Raw genomic sequence first — 16,160 nt, 5'->3', positions numbered from 1 at the left:
TTTTTGAAGTCAAAAAAAAAAAAAAAAAGCAGCTTTTTGTGTGTGCTCAGCAGACTTTGGGTGCTGGAACAGCCCCGGGAAGCTCCATCCTCCCTCCCACCATTCAATCCTCCCCTTTTGGAACAAAACCCCTGGGATTTCAATGGGATCTCCATTGAATTCCCCCTTCCCGAGCCCTTCCCTTTTCCAGCATTCCTAAAATGGCTGCCAGGCTGCAGCTCCGCCAGATGCTCCCAAATCCCCTCCAAAAGTGGGTAAAAAACCCATTTATTCCACCCCTCTGCTCCAAGAAATGAATCCCTTTGGGAAGCAGATCCCTGGTTTTGGTTTCCTTGCCTAAAACATGGAATTTTTGGATATTCCCACCTACCTCGAGCCTGGATGCTCCCAAATCCCACTTTGCCTTCAAAATTGGGTAAAAAACCCCATTTATTTCACTCCTCTTTTTGAATAAATGAATCCCTTTGGGAAGCAGATCCCTGATTTTGGCTTCCTTACATAAACCATGGAATTTTCAGGGTATTCCCACCTACCTCGAGCCCTTGCCCTTACCAGGGTGGCGCCCGTTGGGCAAACAATGGCTTGGGCTTTATTTTATTTTAATTTTTTTTGTTTTTTTTTTTTTTTAATTAACAGCTGGGCTGGGAAAATCGGGAGCAAGGCCATGAAATGGAGGAGCTTCCATGGGAAAGATCCCCGTGACAGGAGCAGCTTCCAGGGAAGCTCCTTCCCAGGAAAATCCATCCTTTCTGCTCCTTCCTCGGGGAAAAAAATCCATCCCGGGCCCCGCTGCAGGTGACAGGAGCAGGGACAGAGGCTCCATTGTCGCCTCCTTTTCCCTTTGTTCAGGAAATCTTTGCTCCCAGCCCTCGCCTTTTGTGCTCCTTTCAGCCCAGAGGAGCTAATCCCGCTCTTAAAAAAAAAAAAAAACTGATTTAAATGAAAAGAAACCAAGCTTCAAATGGGGAATTTCGCCTCATGCCCGAGTCAAACCCCCAGGGTTTTCCCGGGAAAAAAAGAGGGATTGGGAGGAAAGCAGGTCCGGAGCAGGCAGCTGAGCAGCGATGGGGCTGGGCTGGGAAAGTCCTTTGTGGCCGGGCTCTGCATCTGCTGCGAGTCAATTAACGGCGAGCGCTGATTAAAGGCAGCAGCTGTTGGGCTAAATAAGCAACTGCCATCTTCCTTCCCTGGCGCTCGGGACAAGAAGGACTCGAGCTCTCCCATAAAGGGGTCACCATTTATTCCTTTCAAATGTTACAGCTTTTGTTTGGTGGTTTGGTTGGTTTTTTTTTTTTTTTTTTTTTCCTTCTTTTTTTTTTTTTTTATTTTTTTTTTACAAGTTAGAAAATTGCAAATCAAGCGGTTGTTTTTTTTTTTTTTTTTTGGCCATTAAAAAAATTATTTACAGAGAAAAAAAAAACAAAACAAAACAAAACAACGTTGGCTTCACATTATACAGCTGGCAGGGCCCCCTCTCTCCACCCCACACCCTAAAAGTTATCCCTTAAAGCAGAATTAAACACAGCGGACTTACAAGCTTTATGGTTTTAAGCCAAGAGAAGACATTATAAAAAACTAACCAGATTAGCTTTTTAAACCATCGATTTCTATATAAAAAGCACGAAATACTTGAAACGAAAAGTCAGAACCAGGAATGTCAACTGAGAAATAAAGAAAAAAAAAAAATACAAAACGGGAAAAAAAAAAAAAATCAAAAATTCCATTGAACAGTCAGTGGGAGCGGGAGGAGAGGGGACAGTCTGGAGGCTGGAGAGATCCAGAGCAGGATTTGGGATCCGGGTTCTCACAAACTGTAAACTCCAGGGGCGTCCGGGACAAATCTTCCTCCCCCAGTTGGGTTTTTTTTTGTTGTTGTTGTTATTGTTGGTTTTTTTTTTTTTTTCATTTTCCCAAGGAATTCAGCTCGAACTACTCCAAGTGGCGGCGGTGGTGGGAATCCAAACCAGCTTTTCTACCAGGGACGGGGAGAGAAATACCTGCGAGGGCGGGGGTGCGCGGGGCGTGCTGTCAGTCCTAGGGGGCCGGGGCGGTGTGGGCGAGTCCGTGGCGATCCGGGCTGCTCAGGGAGGGTCGGAGGGCGGCGTGAGAGTCCCCGCTGAGGACGATGCCCGAGTGGCCTCTACTCTTCCTTCTGCTCCGCCGCCGGGCTCGCTGCGGGCTCCGGCCCCGCGGCTTTCGAGGGCTCCTCGGGTTTGGCAGTGTCTCCGTGGCTCTCCCCTCCCTGCTGCTGCTGCTGCTTCTCCTCCTCCTGGCTGCCCGCGGCTTCTCCTCCATCCTTGGGCTCGCCGCCCTCCTGCTCCTCGGCCGGCCCCTCCTCGGGGGGAGCCGAGGGCTGCAGCCCCCCCGGCGGGGTCTCCTCGCTCCTGCCCTGCTCCTCCGTGGGCGAGGAGCCGGAGGAGTCCCCGGCTTCCTTCTTGTTCTTGCGGAAGGAGATGCCGCTCAGCTTGAAGGGTTTCTTGAAGGAGAACTTCTTCTTCTTCTTGGGGGCGTCCTTGGGGGCCGCGGCGCCTTCGGGTTTGGGCTCGGCGCCGTCGGCGGCGGCCGGGGCGGGCTCGATGGCGTCCGCGCCGCCCGCTTCGCCCTCGCTCTCCTCCTTGGGGGGTTCCGCCGAGCCGTTCCCGTTCTGCGGGGCCACCTCGACCCCCGCCTTGGGCGTCATGTCCCCGTTGTAGATCACATGGCCGTTCTCCTGCGGGGGGAGCGCGTTAGGCACCGCCGGGACCCCGCGCCCCCTCCCCAAATCCCCCGCACCCCACAAAGGGCTCCCGACCGGGAAAACGGGGGGCGGTGGACGGGGGGGAGGGTCCACGGGGAGCACCGCGACGGCGAGAATGGAGGGGGTTGCAGCCGGTGGGAACGGGGAGCACCGGGCACAGAGCGGGGCTCCCCCGAGGGAAAGGAGCGCACCGGGGGGTGCCGAGCCAAAAAAAGGGGTGCAGCGAGCCTGGGTTGGGGTCTCACGGGGGGATCCGCTCGGTGTGGGGGGGGGCCAGCGCGCCACCAGCGGGCGGCGCCCGCGCTCCACTCCCGGTACCGGGGCGCGGCGGCGGACGGGACCCGCCCGGTGCCGGGGGGAAGCCCGGGGCGCGGCGCGGGCGGTGCCGCATCCCCCGGTGCCCGCCGGGCCGGAGAGCCCCCCACCGGGGCTGGAAGGTTCCCCTGGGCTCCATCACCGCGCCCTCCCCGCCGCGCCTTTGTCCGCGCCGCCTCCCGTCCCGGCGGGGCGCACGGTGCCCCCCGGTACCCACCTGCCCGTTGGCCTTGGCGGTGTCGGGGTCGCCGCCCGCCGCCTTGGAGCCCTGGCTGCCCATGGTGCGGCACTTGGGGAGGTGCCGGCCCCGCCGCGGCGGCTGCGCTGGGCGGGAGTGGGGCGAGCCCCCCGCCGGCCGCTGATAAGGCGAGGGGCGGGGGCGGGACGGTGCCGAGCCCGCCCCGGGGGCGGGGGGAGCGCGGCGGAGCCGCCGCCCCGCCCGGCACCGGGGGGTTCTGGTGGTCTCCGAGCCCCCTCCCCGCCTGTGCGCCCCCGAAGGTCGGGGCAGGTGGGCTGGGCTGGGGTGGGGGCACCCCCGTCCTGGGTGGGGTCTCACGGCAGCTCCGTCACCGCCGGGGTGCTGCTCACCCATCCCTGACAGCCTTAGGGCGCTGCTCCCCCCCCAGGCGCAGAACCCCCGGGTGCCTCTGTCCCCATCACCAACACCCCTGCAGTGCTCGTGCCCCCAGCCCTGTCGCCCCTGGGGTGCTGCTCACCCCATCCCTGTCACCCCTGGGAGGGTCCCATGGTGCCACTCGGCCCCTTCCTGTCCCCCCCAGGACTGTCCTGGTGCAGGTGGCCTCGGTCCTGTCACCCCCAGGGTCCTGTCACCCCAGGGTCCTGTCACCCCAGGGTCCTGTCACCCCACGGTCCTGTCACCCCATGGTCCTGTCACCCCAGGGTCCTGTCACCCCAGGGTGTCTCATCCCGGGGTTTTGCTCTTTCCAAGGACCTGCTCATCCCATCCCCATCATCCCCGGGGTGTCCTGCTGTGGGACCAGCTCCTGCTGTGGGGCCGGGTCCTGCTGTGGGGCCGGGTCCTGCTGTGGGGCCAGGCTGTGCCCTGTGTCACACCCCACCTCACTGAGCACCCTGGCACACGCACAGGGAGTTTTTCCCCCTCTGGGTTTTTCCTCCTCTCTGATTTCCCGGAATGGGAGAGCTGAGGGGAAAGGGAAAACGGGACTGAACTGACGGATTCTTTGCACTGGCTTGGGGCCTGCAGGATCCCTGGATCCCTGCCAGGATCCAGCAGTGCCAGCGGGGATTCAGCACCCAGCCACCCCTGCATTTCACTGGGGGCTCCCCAAACCCCTTTTGTGCCAGCCCCGAGCCCCCAGCTCTCCCCGAGGACAGCTCCCAGGTGCCACATCCCGAGCTCTGGAGTTTTCCAGGCACCCTGCTCCCACCAGAGCTGCTCCAGAGCCACCACGGCTGGCAGGACCCCCTGTCCCCAGCGCCCAGCTGTGCCACCAGCCCAGCAGCATCCAAGGCCAGACTCCGAGGGGAAAACAAAGTCCCGCTGTGTGTGCTGCACCAACAAGGTCATGTTTTGTCTCTGGCCTCCCTCCCTCCCCCCCAGCACATCGGCTCACCCCCGGCAGAGCGAAATTGCTGTTAATTAAAACAGGCGGCATCTTCCTTATTGACTTTTGGGTGCCAGTTGATAAAAAGCCCTTGGCCGGCTGCCGGGCTGGCCGTGAGGGCCGGAGTGTCCCGAGCAGCCACGGGAGCTGGGCAGGGTGTTCCCTGCTGGAAAACACAGTTCCAGGGAGGTTCTTGGGTTTGGGAAGATCAGGAGTGCAAGAGAGTTGGGCGTTTGTTCCCAATCCCAGCTCCAGGCTGGTGTTCCCAGCTGGGGAGGAAAACCTGGCTGGGGAGCCCTTCCTGCTGTCCCAGCAGCCCTTCAGCCTTGGGAAATATCCACGGTGAATCCACACTTCTCTTCCCACCTCCATTTCATCCTGGAATGCAAACAGGCCTTGTGCTGCTGTGCCACCCCATCCCATCCCATCCCATCCCATCCCATCTCATCCCACCCCATCCCATCCCATCCCATCCCATCCCATCTCATCCCACCCCATCCCATCCCATCCCATCCCATCCCATCCCATCCCATCCCATCCCATCCCATCCCACCCCATCCCATCCCATCCCATCCCATCCCATCCCATCCCATCCCATCCCCTTCTGGCTGTGCCAAAACCACCTCAAGCAGCGCCAGCCCTCGCAGGGCCCCCCCCAAATCCATCCCTGCACACAACAGCCCCGAGACATTCCCATGTCCCATCCCAAAGCCATGAGGAACCCCACACGGGAATGGCACCAGCAGCTCATCCCCCCTGGACCATTCCCACTGCTGGGGGACGCTGGTGGCAGCCTGGCTGTCGGGCTGGGGACACCAGTGTGTCCCCTGTGCTCGTGGGGAGGTGTTTCCTTGGATTTAAGGGGATTTATGGGGCTGGGGTCAGCAGCCACCCCGTGGCCACTTCACCTTTTCCATGTTTTGCCAGAGGGGACAAAGGATTTCATCCCACGCCTCTCCCCTGTCCCGGAGCACCAGGACACGGATGTGATGTGTAAAGGGCAACGTGCAGCAGGGCGGGGCAGGACCAGAGGTGCCCCTGCCTGTCCCCAGGCACATCCAAAGCCGCTTCTCCATCTCCCAGCTTCTCCATCTCCCAGCTTTTCCAGCTCCCACCTTTCCCAATTCCCACCTTTCCCAACTCCCAGCTTCTCCATCTCCCAGCTTTTCCATCTCCCAGCTTTCCCATCTCCCAGCTTTTCCATTTCCCAGCTTCTCCATCTCCCAGTTTTCCCATCTCCCAGTTTTCCCATCTCCCAGCTTTCCCATCTCCCAGCTTCTCCATCTCCCACCTTTCCCATCTCCCAGCTTCTCCATCTCCCAGCTTCTCCATCTCCCAGCTGTTCCAGCTCCCACCTTTCCCAATTCCCACCTTTCCCATCTCCCAGCTTCTCCATCTCCCAGCTTTCCCATCTCCCAGCTTTCCCAACTCCCACCTTTCCCAACTCCCAGCTTTCCCATCTCCCAGCTTTTCCAGCTCCCACCTTTCCCAATTCCCACCTTTCCCAATTCCCAGCTTCTCCATCTCCTAGCTTCTCCATCTCCCAGTTTTCCCATCTCCCAGCTTTCCCATTTCCCAGCTTTCCCATTTCCCAGCTTTCCCATCTCCCAGCTTCCCCATCTCCCAGTTTCTCCAGCTCCCACCTTTCCCAGCTTTCCCATCTCCCAGTTTTCCCAGTTCCCAGCTTTCCCATCTCCCAGTTTTCCCAGTTCCCAGCTTTCCCATCTCCCATCTTACTCCATCTCCCAGCTTTCCCATCTCCCAGCTTTCCCATCTCCCAGTTTCCCCAGCTCCCACCTTTCCCAGTTTTCCCAGTTTCTCCAGCTCCCAGCTCCCAGCTTTCCCAGCTCCCAGCTTTTCCTCCTCCCCGTGTCGCTGGGGACACGTGGTGACGCCGCGGTGGAGGACAGGAGCTGTCAGAAACCAGAAATCGCTGAATCCCAGCATGACCCGAACACCACCAAACCCTCCCAGTGGAAACCAGCGGCCACCAGCCCCGTGGTGGATCCCATCCCTGCCCTGCTGGGGAGCTGGAGCGGGGCAGGAGGTGCCTCCAGGAGCTTTGGAAGGGGCAGGAATTTGCAGGATCCCCGCAGACGGGCAGATTATGCTCTGTCTGCTCCTCCAGCAGATGGACAGGCAGACAAATCTCTGCTGCTCCTGCCCGCCAGGCCGGGGGGGACGCCGGATCCTTGCGGATGTTGTTTTCCACTTTCCAGACCTACTTAAACTGCGGCTGATTATTAATTTATTGGGTGTTAAGCGCTGGGAGGCTGCAGGGCAGAGCAGGGAGCTCAGCCCCGGCCCCGGCGGGCTGGAGAGGGGCAGGAGGGACCGGCCCCAGCCCCTCGTCCGCATTCCCGCAGCCCCTAACGAGGAATCAAGGCAATTATTTATTCATGGACCCGGATCATCCTCTCCGGGATTTTATCCCGAGTTAAAGGGGCCCAGCCAGGGCGACCGACAGCGCTGGGAATAAAAACAGAGGGATTTCCACATTGATTTATAAATAGCAAGGGAATTAGCTAATTAGATCTCTCCGGGGAGGGAATTCCAGCAGGGAGAGTCGGGCTGGATGGACGGTGAAGGCTTCTGCCACCACGGCAGTGATGGGCACAGCCCTTGGGGACAGCCCAGAGCTGCTTTAGGGTCTGGGGGCTGCCCCTGTAGGGTCTGGGGGCTGCCCCTTCCGTGCTGCAGCAGTTTGGCCTTCCCGGGAGGTGGAACCTCACCTGGGATGCTCCGGATGTGCATCCCATGGGGGCTCAGGGTGAAGGGGCTGAGCTTCCTCAGCTGCAGCAGGAAAATCCTCCGTGCTGGGGGACTCCTGGTGGGAACAAGGCCCAGCAGGAGGAGCAGGGAATCTCCCCCCTGTGCCAAGCAGGAGCTGGGCACAGCTCGTGGTACCGAGTGACCTCTGAGGTGCACCTGGGAAAAGCCTCCTGGACCGAGCAAAGCTCTCCTGGGAATTCAGCAGGCCCCAGCACCAGTGTCCCCAAATCCTTCCTGCCCTGGGCAGGGCTCCAGCCCGGGAGGCTGTGGAGAGGCTCTGACTTCCCATAGAAACCATGAAAGGGCCCCTTCTTGTGTTTGCCAGAGCCCCGTCATTTTTGGTTGTGAAGATCCCATGGCAACCAGCGCCTTCTGCAACTGCACTTGCTATTTCTGGGCTCGCTTTTCCCCCTCCTGTGGGATCATCCCGTGGGATCAGCCCCAGCCCTGGGCCTTTCCCAGCCCCTCACCCCCTTCCCTGCTCGTGCTGAGGTGCTCAGGGGCACTGAGCAGGAAGGAAGAAGAGAGGAATCTCCCCCGTGTCTTATCTCGGAGCCCGTCTGCCCTTCCCTGGGGTCAGGAGTTGGGGTATTTGCAAACGGAGCCAGACCCCAAACTCAAACCCCTCCAGCCTCGCCCTCAGGCTGGGCTGTGCGCCCCAGGGTGACACTGGGGACACCGTGTGACGTGGTCCGGGGCAGTTTTGGCATTTGGGGGATCAGCACCCCCGCACGGCCTTTCCCAGCCTGTGGATCCCTCCTGGCACAGAACGGGAACCCCCACAGGGCCCTGGCCCGGGCATCGCGCTCATCCCTCGCTCCTTATCTCCCTCTCCCGGCCTTAGGCTGATAAAGGGCTGCCTGACCCTGAGCTGCCGCCTCGGGAGCAGGACGGCTGCCAGGGGGTGCCTGCGGGAAAGCGGGAATGCAGCATCCAGCCGGGAGCAGGGCTGGGAAGGGCTCGGCTCCCCTGACCCGGGCAGGGCCCCCAGCGCGGGCCCGAGCAGGGACAGGTTCCAGAGCATCCTTCCTGGCCGAGAGGGAAGTTTATAATGGAAACAAAAGCCAGGCTGGCCCCGGGTGAAGCTTTTCCCGTGCCGTTTCCTGGCTCCCGCACGCCACGGCCGGGCCAGCGGGACAGGAGGGGTGTGTGTGATTTGGGATCCCAACATCCCAGCCAGCCCTGCCCTCTGGCAGTGGGGAACCATTCCCGTCACTCCAGGCCTTTGTCCAAACCCCTCCAGCTCTCTGGGCCTTCCCTTCTCCAGGGGGACGCCCCCAGTTCTCCCAGCCCGGCTCCAGCCCTTGGAGCATCTCCGGGCTCGCTGCAGCAGCTCCAGATCCTCCCGGTGTCCCACCCCAGGTGACTCTGCAGGTGTGGCCTCACCTGAGCAGGGCAACACCACGCAGGGACAACCCCCGCTCCCACTGGGTGCCGACCCCACAGACACCACAAATCCCACAGATCCCACAGTTCCTGCAGACCCCACAGCTCCCACAGACAACACAAATCCCACAGATCCCACAAATCCCACAGTTCCTGCAGACCCCACAGCTCCCACAGACACCACAAATCCCACAAATCCCACAGTTCCTGCAGACCCCACAGCTCCCACAGACCCCACAGCTCCCACAGATCCCACAGTTCCTGCAGACCCCACAGCTCCCACAGACAACACAAATCCCACAAATCCCACAGATCCCACAGTTCCTGCAGACCCCACAGCTCCCACAGACACCACAAATCCCACAAATCCCACAAATCCCACAGTTCCTGCAGACCCCACAGCTCCCACAGACACCACAAATCCCACAAATCCCACAAATCCCACAGTTCCTGCAGACCCCACAGGTCCCACAGACAACACAAATCCCACAGATCCCACAGTTCCTGCAGACCCCACAGCTCCCACAGACACCACAAATCCCTACAGACCCCACAGACACCACAGTTCCCCAGTTTCTGCAGACCCCACAGCTCCCACAGATCCCACAGCTCCCACAGACACCACAAATCCCACAAATCCCACAGTTCCTGCAGACCCCACAGCTCCCACAGACACCACAAATCCCTACAGACCCCACAGACACCACAAATCCCACAGATCCCTACAGACACCACAGATCCCTACAGACACCACAGATCCCACAGGTCCCACAGACACCACAAATCCCTACAGACCCCACAGACCCCACGAATCCCTACAGACCCCACAGACCTTACAGACCCCACAGACCCCACAGCTCCCTCGGCAGGGGGACACCACCCCGCGCCCCTCCCCGCCCCCTTTGCCGTGTCCCCGGGGCCGCTCCGGGGCCGCTCCGGGGCCGCTCCGGGGCCGCGCTGCCTCCCCCGGGAGCCGCGGGATGTGAGGGCCCCTTTCTCCCCGCAACTCAATGCGGGTTTTGTTGCGCTGATAGCGCCGAGCGGGGACAGACAATGCGTGCCATTGTTCCCTTTCAGCAACATCTGACGCGGAGAAGAGGCCAGTGGGAGCCCGGCGTGAGGGGGGAAGGGACCGGACGGACGGACGGACGGACGGACGGGCGGGCGGGCGGCAGGGAAGGCGCAGGGACACCCAAACCAAGCCTGGATGTCGGGATGGGCAGCGCCGGAGGGATGCTGAGCGCCTAAAATCGCCTCGGTTGGGGCTGGGAGGGAGCTTAAGGAGCGTTGGGATGATGGGGGTGTTGTTTGTGTGGAAAATCATCCCCGAGAGCCACAAACTTCCCGCGCCCCTCGTCCTGGTGGAATATTAATTACAAAACCTCATCAGGAGCCTGCATCATCGGCACCACCAACGGGAGCGTTGCTGCTCCCTCTCCCCCCAGGTCCTGCCGGCTTTCCTGGGGGGCGCCTGAACCCCCGGGAAATCCAGGGAAAAAACCTCACCCCAAAATCCCAGGCGGGCGGGGTGGGGCAGGGGCCGGGGGGGGAATCCCGGCGGTGCCAGGGCTGTCCGCAACTTTCCATCAGAATTCCCCTCCTTCCCTTTATCCCGGGCTGTCCCCGGCCGGGATTGCTTCATCGCCGGCAGCAGAATTCCCCCTTGGCCTCCGAGCAAACCGCGCCACGGAGAGCTCGGGGGTGGCTCCGGGGCGGGGGTCCGCGCCGAGCCCGGCGGTTTTTGGGCAGCGCTTTGCCCTCCCAGGCGTTCCAGCCGTGCCCGAGGAGCTCCCATCCCGCTGGGGGCTGGCGGGATGCTGGGGGGGGGCGCGGAGGGGTTTTGGACCCTCGGGAATCAGGAGCTGCTCCCGCACGGCTTCCAGGGGTCCCCGCTGGAAGGGGCTCGGCAGCCCCCCCCCCAGTCCCACCCGCTCTGGGTGAGCTCCCGGAGGGGTCTCCAGCCGGTTTTGGGGGCAGCGGGGCCGTCCCCGCCCCCACGGCTCGCTGGGATGCAGCGGCGGATGCAGCTCGGGCAGAGTCGCATGGCCGTAGCCATGGCAACGGCAGCGCGGGGGGATGCGGGGAGAACCGGGGGGACCGGGGGGACCGGGGGGACCGGGGGGACCGGGGGAGAGCGGGGGGACCGGGGGGACCGGGGGGACCGGGGGAGAGCGGGGGGACCGGGGGGACCGGGGGGACCGGGGGAGAGCGGGGGGACCGGGGGGACCGGGGGGACCGGGGGAGAGTGGGGGAGAGCGGGGCTGCAGCGCTGCCATCGCACCCAGGGCCGGCTCGGCCGCGTCGGGGGTCGCCCCACATCTGGGTTTGCACACAGCTGGGATCTGGCTTTTCCTGGGTCTGGATTCGCCCCACATCTGGGTTTGCACACATCTGGGATCTGGCTTTTCCTGGGTCTGGATTCGCCCCACATCTGGTTTTAGCCAGGTCTGCCTTTTTCCCAGCTCTGGATTCGCCCCCCATCTGTTTTTTTCCGAGTCTGGGGTCACCCCACACCTGAGGTCACCCCACACCTGAGGTCACCCCACACCAGGATTCTCCGCACACCTGACTTCTCCCAGGTCTGGCTTCACCCCACATCTGGCTTTCCCCAGGTGTGGGCTCGCCCCACATTTAGCTTCCCGCAGGCCTGCCTTCACCCCACATCTGCCACCACCCCAAAGCCGCCTTCACCCCTCTCCCGCGTCCCCCCGGCTGTGGCTCCCCCCGCGCGGGTTCCCCCCGACGGGGATGCGCCCCCGTCCCGGGGTGCCGGGGGTGCAGCGCCCCGGGAGGGGCGGGCAGGGCGCGGGGGGGCCCCGCGGGCGCCATAAAAGCCGCCGCTGTTTGTTTAGGCTCGGCCGCGCTTCGGCTCCGCGTTAACTTTGAACTCTCGGCTGTTTTTCCTCTCCAGGACTCTGAACCTCGGGGTGCTGCACCCCCCCTCAGCACCACGGGGGGCTGCAGAGACCCCCCCCCCCCCCCCAACTTGAGTGTCCCCCCCCCCCCCGTGCCTGCTGGGGGGACCGCGCCGGGCGCATCCCGCTCCTCCCAGCGGTGGGGACACCGGGGACACCGGGCAGCCGGGGGTGGCCGTGCCAGGCTCGTGCTGCCCACCTGCCCGCCCCCCCGGCCGGCCCAGCCCCCGCGCCGCCAGCCCGGCCGCGCTTGGCAGCAGAGCAGCTCAGCTGGAGAAAAGCCTGCGGCGCTGGAGTGACCCACTAACCTTCTTCTCCTTAAAAATGCATGAAATGCAGGCAGCTGCCGCGGGGGCTGGCACATGCAGCGGGGCGGGCACGGGCGGGGGCTCGGGTGGGCACCGGGGCGGGCACGGGGAGCCCCCCCTGGGGAGGGAGGGAAGGGGTGCGCTGCTCTGGCTGCCCAGGTTTGGGGGGCTGGCGGTGTTTGAATCGCGGTGCATCGCCGGGCAGGGCGGGGGGTGGCACGGGGCCGCTGGCAGCAGGATGTGGGAGCTCCGTGGCGGAGCGAAATCCACCCGGAGCGCCAGCAGGGAGCTGCCGCTGGAGCCCAGGGACACCCCAAAGAGTCACCCCCGCCCCCGCTCCCTCGGTGCCACCGGAGCGTCCCGCTGGTGGCACGGGCGGGTGGCACCGTCCTCGCAGGCGGGCTCAGCCTCGCCCCGGCCCTGCCATCGCAGCCCTGACCTCGTTTCTCTGCAGCTCCTCCTCGCCTTTAACACACCCCGAGCAGATGGCAGCGAGCCCGGGGGGGAGGGCAGCGGGGGGGACACGGACCCCGCGCTCCGAGCACCCCGTGTCCCCCCCCCGGGACCCACGCGGTGCCGGAGGGACACGTCCCCGCGCTGGCAGGGGTTAACAGCTCCTGTCGCATGCGGCTGATTTCATTTCGCTCTCGTTTGCATGGCTGATTGCGGCCGTAACACCTCCGTGAAGACGCGGGGATATTTTTAGCTGCTCTGCGCTCCGGCTGAGCGGCCCCCGGGCAGCCCCCGGGCGGTGTCCGACCCCAGCGTCCCCTCGGAGAGGGACAAACAGCCGCGGCCTTCGGTGGGAAGAGAGGAGGATTTGCGGGATTAAAGTTTTGCCTTTGTCTCTGCGGTCACAGCCCTGTCTGGAGAAGGAGAAACAACCCCAGGAGCCAACAGCAGCGCAGGCTGGATTGAGTAAACAACGGAGCTGCTCCATCCCTGCCGGAGAGGGGCTCATTCCTTGGCCGGATCCGTGCTTCCCATCCTTTTCCCTCCGAAATTCCCAGCCCGGCCGCCGCGTGCTGCTGCCGTCACCCACAGAGCCTCAGGAAGAGGGAGGAAATCACAGCGCGGGGGGTTTCCAGGGCGCTTTGGAAATCCCTGGGGCTTCCTGCGGGGTCTCAGCCCTGACTCACCGGGCGGGGAAGGCGAGGCAGGGCTGGGAGCACCCTCAGGGAGCTCCGCTGTCCTGCCCTGACACCTTCAGCCCCACGCGTGTCCCCCCAGCCCGGCCCTGCGCGCCCCGGTGCCAGCCAGGTGGCAGAGCCATCGGTGTCTCCACTCCCTCCCCGGCTAATTAGCATAAATTGACACTGACTAATTAACCGTCCCGCCTCATTAGAGCCGCATCCCTGGGAACAGCAGGCAGCCGAGCCCTGGCTACCGACGCATGGTGGCCGCGTTCCACCCCGCGCCGGGCACCGGCCACCCCTGTCCCCCCTCAGCGGGAGCGTCCCCACCCCTGTCCCCGTCACTGTCCCCATGCCACGGCCCTTGTGAGGCTGCCAGCAGCGATAACGAGATTGGCTCCTAATCCACTTATTCCTGGCTGGAGCAGCGGGCCGGCAGCCGGCCCCCCGCACCCGCCGGGCGCTGAACCCTCCCGGCCCCGGCGGGCAAAACCTCGCTGCTCTCGGCCGTGGGGCAGCGAGTGAAGCCCAGGAGGGGGTGGTGAGCCCCGCAGAGAGGTGAATCCTCGGGGGAAGGTGACACCATCAACAGCACGGCCCCGGGGAGCAGCAGAATGAGCAAACCTTGCGTCAGCCTGGAAGGGAGATAAGGAGCCCGGCCCAGCCCTCACCCGGAGCCGGGAGGGAGCGGCGGGGAGAGGCGGGGGGGATGCTCGAGGCAGCGGAGTGCAGGGGAAGGTCACCCCAACGCGGTGACACCCAGCTCGGCGGGAGGATGGAAAAGGAAAATTTTTCACTTCCCTGTTTGCTCAGGGCTGCCGGGGAAGCGGGGGCCCCGCGCAGGTCCCGTCCTGCCGCCGCCCGCCCGCTCCCGCCGGGCTGAGTCACGGCCCCGCGCGTCCGACCGGTTCTGGGGGACACCCTCGGGCTCAGCGTGGGAATGTCCTGCCCTCAGCAGCACCCCGAGCCGGGAGCAGCCCCGGGGCTCCCAGCTCCCCAAAACCCGCGCGCTGGGGGGGTGGGGATGCTCCCGGAAAGCTCCCGCTCGTTCCCGGCGCTCTGCGTGCCATGCCCGGAGCGGGGATTACAAACTGGCTCAGCGGGAGATCCCCAAAAGTGATTGGAATCGGGGAATTGCCGCTCCCTGGGGTGAGCCCGGGGGCAGATTCGCGCCGCTCGATGATTTTCCCGCTGAGCTGGAAGGAAGCTGCCGGTGGAACGGGGACCCCCGGGACCCCCGGCAGCGGCGTCGGGGACAGGTCCCACGTGGAGCTTTGGGGACCGGAGGCTCGAGGAGGGCGCAGGGAGCTCGGACAGCGGTTGGGGACACGCGTGGAGGCCAGGTCCCCCTGTGTGCAGCTCGGGAAGGAGCCCCGGGGAGGATGGAAAAGCCGGGAATGCTGAGCGCGGAGGAGGCAGCGCCGGCGGGCAGGAAGCGGGGCCGGGGCAGGAAGGCAGCCCCGGCTCGGCGGAAAAGCGGAGGAAGAGCGGAGGAAAGGCTCGAGGCCACCGTGGTGGCGGCGGGAGGAAGCCTGGCCCCGGCCAGGAGCTGTCCCGGTGCACGTTGTCCCCGCGGGAGGGGAGGGGATGGGACACGGCCGCGCCCGCGGTGGGACCGAAACTCGCCCGTGCCCGGCTGCAAACGCCCCTCGTGGGCTGCAGGTCCCGGCGTGCCCCGTGTCAGCCACACCTCGGGACTCGCAGCCTCGTGGGAGATCCCAAAAGCGGGGAACGGGACCCTTGGGACACCCCTTTGGTGGCCGTGGAGGTGGCGCTGCCACTCGTGGGGTGTCTGGCTGGGGTCTGGCCAAGGCCTCAGAACCTCCTGGGCTGTAGGGCGGGCTGGGGTTTCTGATGCCCTTTTGGACTTCTGTGAGGACTTTTAGGGCTCAGTCTTTTAGGGATGGGGCCACCTCAGAGCCTGACACCCACTTGGGGGGTGGGCGGCATTCCTGACACCGCTCCCCCTCTTCTCCACAACTTTTGGGAAATGTCCCAGCACTCTCCAGAGCCTCCATTCGCCACCTTTCAGCACCTCCAGCTCAGATCACCGGGAATATCCAGCTCAAAGCGCCGCGGGGGCCGCGTCCCCATTGCCGAGGGTGTCACCCAGGTGTCCCCAGGCCGGAGCAAAGGAGCTGCAGCGCCGGGAGCCGCGGTCCCTGCTCCTGCGGGCTCGGGAACGGAGCTGTTAAATATTTATAGCGGCTGCCGGGGAAAATGGCAGCGGAAGCGGAGGGGGGATCACGGGCGGGAGGGTCCATCTGGCCCCCGCCTCGGAGTCGCCATCTGGTCCCCGCGGGAGCCGCTGCCGGGGGGCTCGGGGTGCTGCGGGCGCTGTCCCCGCTCCCGGGCACGGCTGTGGTGGCCTCAGGTGATGGGAGAGGCCGGGGGGTGGCCCGGGGTCCCCTCCAGCTCCTGGGTCCCCACCGCGGGTTTGTTTCAATGAGGAAATGAGGACGTGTTAATTATTAATGAGGATGCGCGTATGCTAATTAAGGGCTTGTAATTACGGCAGGACGGGGCCTGCCCCGGTTTTGGCCAGGTGAGCGCTGGGCGAGGTCGGGGTTGTTGTGGCCAGTTCAGCATCTCCAAAATTTGGGTGTCCCGAGGGGACCCCGCGGCTCTGGTCCCGGGGGGATGCTCAGGGGTTCCCCAGCCCGGGGGGATGCTGACAGGATCGGCACTGGGATATTTTTCCCTCCCTGATGCTTTTCCCCCGCCTTGGTCTCACCCCAAACCTGCTGCGGTGTGAGGTGACAGTGAGTAAATGAATCCCTAATTAACCACTTTGGGGATTTGGCTTTGTTAATGTAAAAATTATTTATTAGGAAGGAATTAAAGCTGCCCGTCTCCGGGTACAGCTCAGGTGGGATCACCTTTGGTTTTGGGGGACGCTCCTTCCCTTCCCACTTTCTTGTCCACATCAGGAGCTGCTGGATGCTGGATTTGGCAGTGAAGCGGCCAGGGATGGGCTGGGGGTTTGGGATGGATGAGGAGGAGCTGGG

The 16,160-nt window shown here is 63.5% G+C and overlaps 1 protein-coding gene across 1 annotated transcript; it reads right to left on the bottom strand.

The window, feature by feature from the left end:
• Positions 1-1,276: 1,276 nt before the first annotated feature.
• On the bottom strand, positions 1,277-3,400 carry MARCKSL1 (MARCKS like 1). Its single transcript, XM_053999070.1, has 2 exons — positions 3,270-3,400; positions 1,277-2,710 (listed from the first exon to the last, which is right to left on the bottom strand). The coding sequence occupies exons 1-2, from the start codon at positions 3,330-3,332 to the stop codon at positions 2,141-2,143; spliced, it is 633 nt and encodes a 210-aa protein (XP_053855045.1). The 5' UTR covers positions 3,333-3,400; the 3' UTR covers positions 1,277-2,140.
• Positions 3,401-16,160: the final 12,760 nt, after the last annotated feature.

Source organism: Vidua macroura, chromosome 25 (assembly GCF_024509145.1).
Source record: "Vidua macroura isolate BioBank_ID:100142 chromosome 25, ASM2450914v1, whole genome shotgun sequence".
NCBI classification, from domain to species: Eukaryota; Metazoa; Chordata; class Aves; order Passeriformes; family Viduidae; genus Vidua; species Vidua macroura.
Note: the sequence above shows the minus strand (reverse complement) of the source record. Positions and strands in the feature narration are given on the sequence as shown.

Bases quoted from the DNA above. Each gene is read 5' to 3' on its own strand.
- MARCKSL1 (XM_053999070.1), bottom strand. From the start codon at position 3,332: ATGGGCAGCCAGGGCTCCAAGGCGGCGGGCGGCGACCCCGACACCGCC. The intron at 2,711-3,269 runs GTGGGTACCGGG...CTCCCCCCGCAG, and splicing joins CCGCCAAGGCCAACGGGCAG to GAGAACGGCCATGTGATCTA.